At 34.7% G+C, this 6,437-nt stretch overlaps 1 protein-coding gene across 1 annotated transcript; it reads left to right on the top strand.

The window, feature by feature from the left end:
• The first annotated feature begins 2,107 nt into the window (after window positions 1-2,107).
• LOC114315836 (putative F-box protein At1g47730) lies at window positions 2,108-2,974 on the top strand. The gene has a single exon (XM_028262443.2). It carries the CDS (start codon window positions 2,108-2,110, stop codon window positions 2,972-2,974), a length of 867 nt encoding a protein of 288 aa, XP_028118244.2.
• Window positions 2,975-6,437: the final 3,463 nt, after the last annotated feature.

The raw sequence follows: 6,437 nt of genomic DNA, 5'->3' as shown, positions 1-6,437 counted from the left end.
GGGCTTTAAGTTTTACATGGACGCACTGTGCAGTCCAATTTTACGGTAAACCAATATAAAATTGCCACATAACCAAATAATTGTTTTTCTATCCCTTCTCCTCATGTTCGCAAAACTCAAAACAAGTCAAATTTTTCTTCCACCATTCACCACGACCACAAAGCAACATTGCAATTTCGTCTCTTTCAACTGTGTAAAAATCAAAAGAGACTCTCAAACCTAAACACTCACAACCCTCACAATCAACCACCATCACATCCCTTTCCGATACCGAAATTTTATGGTGCTCTGTTTTTGTGGTGGTTGTTGGAATGTGAAACTTCAGTTGAGAAGGGTATGATTTCGATTGTCTTTTGGATATTTGATAACAACAAACAGTTTGCCTCTATCTATTTGTTTCTATATTAATGGACAACAAGAGCAAATCCCCCATCCTAAGATACACATACGGATCTCATTGAGACCTAGAGGAGAAATTTAATCTTGTTAGTAGGATGAGAGAGATGGGTTTTACTGAGGAAAGGGTTGGAGAGATGGGTCTTTCTGTGCGTTTTTGTTTTTAGCATCGGAAAATAAAATGAAAAACACATTTTTCTTGTCAGCGTCTTCATTTTACACCGGAAATATTGTAGGTTGCGTTTGGTAAAATTTTGTAAATATGATTTGAGAGTATGAACTGTATTTTGAGTTTGTGAGTTTTGGAATTATGATTTGAGTGTGAAAAATTTGTTTGGTAAAAGAATTTTGAAAAGAGTTTTGAAAAGAATTTTGAATTAAGTGGGAAATTTTTGATGTAACATATGATATTTGATACAAAAACTTACAACTCCTAACTAAACATACAAATAAAAATTCTATTAAAGCACATAAAAGTTTTTAAAAAATTCAAAAAATATTTTTTCGAATATATAAAAATTAAAATATATCAATTGCAAAAAAAAAATAAAAAAATTTCCACTGTTCCAGTCAACCGGCCGGACGACTGGTAGGACGACCGGTTAGGCCAAATTTGAAAAAAAAAAAATATTTGAAAAACGCACCCCAAACAGAGTTTTCAGCAAAGTTGTGGAAATGTGATTTGAGAATTCCAACCAAACATCATATTGGAATATAAGTGTATAATCATTGTTTGAAAACACAACCAAACACAGCCTTAAAATCACATATTAAAAAATATAAATAAAACACCCTAAACGCAGGCCCGGTCCTGAGATTTCCGGAGCCCAAAACGGATAATCAACTAATAAATTTTTGGGGCTCTTCACATTTTTTTTTTCATTGAATAAAAAAAATTTTGAAGGTAAAAGACAAGATTTGTGTCAAAATCACAAAAAATATTTAGCATTACATTACAACAACTAATAAGTGTCGCTTGATCATCGCTCTTCTTGTATTTATAGAAGCAAATAAATCAATCATACTTGCATAATCTAGTTTTTTTTGCAAAATTATTTTCAATGGATAACAATGCTAATAATTTTAAATGGGCCTTTCAATTTTTTAATGGATTAATTTATTTGAGTTAGTTTAGGCTTTCCTTAAATTTTTTTGGATTTAAAACATACCTAATATATTACAATTTACACTAAACTATAATACGAGGGGACCTTTTTTTGGGTCTATTTTCAATTGATTACAATGCTAATTTTTTTGAATGGGACTTCAATTTTTTAATGGATCAATTATTTTAAGTTAGTTTGGGTCTTTTTTTAATTTTTTTTGAACTTAAAACATGCCTAATGTAATAAGATGAGACTTTTTTTTTGAATCTATTTTAAGGAGTCCTATACCGTGACCTGATGGGCCTATACCAAGGCCAGCCTACCTAAACGATACGTGCGATTTAACTCCAGTCAATCCTAATTCTGTTTCCAACCCAACTCTAATCAATCCTAATTCCAAGTAACTGTCCTTGGGCAAAACAGTTTTACTCCAATCAATCCTAATTGTAAGTAACATATGACTAAACAATTCTACTATCTTAAAATTCCTATCAATATTTGTTCTCCTCTAGGATAGTTATACAATAAAACAACCCTCAGGAAGCAAAAGAGAGAGAACAAAGACGACTATGCGACAGAGAGAGACAAAAAAAAGCAGAACAAAGATGACGATGTTGATATCATCGTCATCATCTGTGAATATCCCTCTTCATATCCTCTTCTCCGAGATCTTCACCAGACTACCTGTCAAGTCTCTCTGCCGATTCAGGTGCGTCTCTAAATCAATCCAATCTTTAACACTCAACAACAACGACCCTTTCTCTCTGGATCTCCACCTCTCTCGTTCCCAAACTCGTCCACGAGGCACCACTCTTCTCATCCCTGCAATCCGCTCAGGCAATTCCTATGAAATATTATCAGCAGAAGTCGATGGAGGACCACTCACTCACCTCTACACCATCCCTGGTGGTTATGATTGCCATCATCGCACCTTCTCTTCCGACGTTAATGGCTTGCTCTTTTTTTCCGGTGACAGTTATTCCAACACATGCCCTTTTGTTTGCAATCCCACCACCCGACAATTCCTCAAACTCCCCCCAATCGAAAGCGGCTATCAAGTCATACGTTATTTTCTTGGCTTTGATCCATCCACCAGGATTTTCGAAGTTGTCAACATTCACATTTACCATGAGTCTGATATGATGGTGTGCCGGGTTTTCACATTGGCCGGCGACAATAGTGGTGGTTCATGGCGGACAATCCATCCCGGTTTTCCATTTGAAGGATGTGATTGGTTGAGAAATTCGAGCAAAAGTGTTTGTTTAAATGGTGCAATACATTGGTTTCTTGAAGCAAAGAATGTCATCGTGGCCTTTGACTTGAAAGATGAGAGCTTCTATGTAATTCCACTCCCCAACCATGGCGGTGTTGTTCAACCTCGATTATCCGAAACTGTTCTAATTCAAGTGAATGGATTTTTGGCTGTCATTTGTTACGATTATCGTCATTTTAGTGGAAATATGGAGATGTGAGTGTTAGAGGATTACCAAAGACATGCTTGGATCAACCATATTATTGATTTGACGTCTACTTGCTCCAACAATCAATTTTTTCGTCCTCTTGGTTCTATACCTACTGGTGAGATCTTGCTATTGCCTTGTGGCAATGTTTCTTCGCTGGTATCTGACGTTCGTGTGCTTTATTACGATATGAAGAACAGAAGTTTTAGAACCACTGAAATTATTCAACCCCCTAAAGGGGTTTGTTGGTATGTTATTAATTATTTTTGCATGACAAGTTATACTGAAACTCTGTTTTTTCCGAGGGGTGATCAATAAGAATGTATTTGAATTTAGAATTTGAGGCAAGTTTATTGTTAGGGAAAATAGATGATTTTCTACAAGTAAATCAATCAAATAAACAAAAATTAGTGTGGAAAAATTAAATCAATAATGACTCAAGAATTTTTACAAGAATTTTTATTTGGTTATCTTAATCTGAGGTACATCTACGAGACCGAAATCCGAATCTACTATCAACTAATAGTTTTCAAAAGATTGGAAACAAGATACAAATAGTCTCACAAAATTCAAAATAATCACAAATAAATAAGAGAAAATATCTCACCAAATAGATAAACAAAACTTTTCGAAACAAAGTTAAAGAAGACCTAAAATAATGAACCAATACCAACACCTTCTATGCTAAGCCAAAGTTGTCAAAAAAAAAAAAAAAAAAAACCCCTAAATTCTATGCTAAGCTGAAGTTGTCAAAAAAAAAAAAAAACCCCCTAAATAGTGCTTCAAATCTTTTGCAGAAGAAATAGCGAAGTGAAGCCCCCAAAGCAAATACACAAAGCCACTACTGTAACCAAAATTAAACCACCGAATTTTACATCAATATTATAGCAGCCGCAACACATGTAGGGAAAAACAAAACAATAACAAAAAATATTGTTGATTCTTGAGTTTTTTTTATTAAAATCCTAGCTGATACCAAACTAATTTTTAAATACCCATTGCACATCCAAAAATTAGATATAATATATAAAATATATTATAATCAACACCAAATCAAAATATTTTTAATAAACAAATTAGGTCTCATATTCCACTAAGGAGGTATACCCAACAATTCTTCCCCTTACCAACTTAGGTGGTGACATCAACCATATCCGCAAAAATTCGACACTTCAAATGTTTGTCCCTCGACAGAATCTTAATTAACATATCTAAAATATTATCATCTGTGTGAACCTTTTCGAGTTATAACAATTACGAATCTAACACATTGCAAATCCAATGGTATCTCACATCAATATATTTTGATTTCGAATGAAAAGTAGAATTTTTACTCAAATGAATAGCACTTTGACTATTACAATTAAAACACATACATTTCTTGCTTCAAACTCAACTCTTGTAAAAATTTCTTAAACTATAACTCTCTTTGCAAGCTTCCACAATGGCGATAAATTTAGCTTTCGTAGTTGAGATAACAACACATTTTTGTAATTTAGATTGCCATGCCACAGCTCTCCCTGCAAAAGGTCATCAAATATCCCGAAGTAAATTTTCTAGAATCAACATCACTGGCTATGTCGGAATCTATGAACCTATCAAGTATCGGCTTACCATTCTCAAAACAAAAATACATTTTCAAAGTCCCTCGAAGATACCTTAGAATCCACTTCACCGCTGCCTAATAGTTTTTTACCCGGATTAGAGAGAAAACGACTCACCACACCAACGGCGTGAGTAATATTCGGCCTTGTATAAACCATGGCGTATATCAAAGAACCGACCGTTGATGCATAAAGAATTTTTAGCATCTATTCCTTGTCTTTCTCACTTGTAGGACATTGATTTGAATTAAGTTTGAAGTGACCTGCAAGTGGACAAACAACCGACTTTGCTTTATCCATGTTGAACCTTTCAAGAACTTTTTTAATGTAGCATTCTTGAGACAACCGAATCAGTCCATTCTTTCGATCACGAATAATTTTCATATTAAGAATTTGCTTTGTCGGTCCCAAATCTTTCATAGCAAATGACTTGTTCAAGTCCAATTTCAACTTATTAATCATGGAAGAATCTTGACTTATAATTAACATGCCATTAATATAAAGCAAAAGAATAATAAATTTGTCATCCGAATTTTTTTTCACAAACACACAATAATCTGAAATGGTTTTAGAAAAATCATTATTCATCATGAAAGAGTCAAATTTTTTATACCATTGTCATGGGGCTTGCTTGAGGCCATACAAACTTTTCTTCAATTTGCAAACAAATTTCTCTTTCCTTTTTTCCACAAAACCATTCGGTTGCTCCATATAAATTTCTTCTTCAAGATCACCATGAAGAAATGCGGTCTTCACATCAAGTTGTTCAACTTCAAGATTCATACTTGCAGCCATGCTAAGTACAACCCGACTAGAAGACATCTTCACGACCGGTAAAAAAATTTCATCAAAGTCCACACTTTTCTTTTGGCCAAAGCCTTTCACAACAAGACGTGCCTTGTAGTTTAGATTCTTGCCATCATTCTTCAACTTGAAAACCCACTTATTTTTCAGAATTTTCCTCCCCTTAGGCAATTTCACCAAATCATAAGTGTGATTTTTAAGTAAGGAATTCATTTCCTCTTCCATGACCTTTTTCTAATCACCTTTCTTTGCATGCTCAATTGCTTCTTGGTAGCTCTCGGGCTCCCCTTGATCTGATATCAACACAAATTCATTGGGAGGATGCTTTTTCGAAGGTTACCGGTCCCTTATAGATTTTCTCAACTCAAGTTTTGGTGGCGATTCTTAAATTGGATGCTCTTCCTCAATTTCGGGCTTAACTTCGTTAGAATTAGCATCATCCTTCACATCTTCAATAAGTGGCTGCATATCTCCCCCATTTTCATCATGTATCGAAGACGAAGGAGATAGATCAATGTTAAAAAAAATTACTAGTTTTTGGCTCTGATTGATCACCTTTGCCAAAGTCTTCAATTGTTTCATTTTCAAGAAACACAACATCACGGCTTGGAATAACTTTCTTGTCAACCGGATCTCACAATCTATAACCAAATTCATCACGCTCATAACTAAAAAAAAAATGCATTGTCTTGACTTACTATCAAGTTTGGACCTTTCATCCTTTGGAATGTGAACAAAGGCTCGACAACCAAACACTCTAAGTACTCATAAGACACATCTTTGTCAGTCTAAACTCTTTCGAGAACATCACCATTCAAAGGATAAGACGAAGACAACTTGATCATGTCAACCATTGTCCTCCTTGCCTCACCCAAAAGGATCTTAGCAATTTAGCATGTAAAAGAAGACACCTTGTGTTTTCCACGATGGTGCGGTTCATCCTCTCTGCAACCTCATTTTGTTGAGGAGTCTTTTAGCTGTCTTTTGGTGCCGAATACCTTGGCTATGACAATACTCATCAAATGGCCCAATATATTCACCACCATTGTCTGTTCGGATGCATTTCA

Source organism: Camellia sinensis, chromosome 5 (assembly GCF_055761805.1).
Source record: "Camellia sinensis isolate YWXY chromosome 5, ASM5576180v1, whole genome shotgun sequence".
Classification (NCBI taxonomy): Eukaryota; Viridiplantae; Streptophyta; class Magnoliopsida; order Ericales; family Theaceae; genus Camellia; species Camellia sinensis.
This window is presented reverse-complemented; position numbering and strand designations above follow the sequence as displayed.

Coding starts and splice junctions, on each gene's coding strand:
- LOC114315836 (XM_028262443.2), top strand. CDS start 2,108: ATGACGATGTTGATATCATCGTCATCATCTGTGAATATCCCTCTTCAT.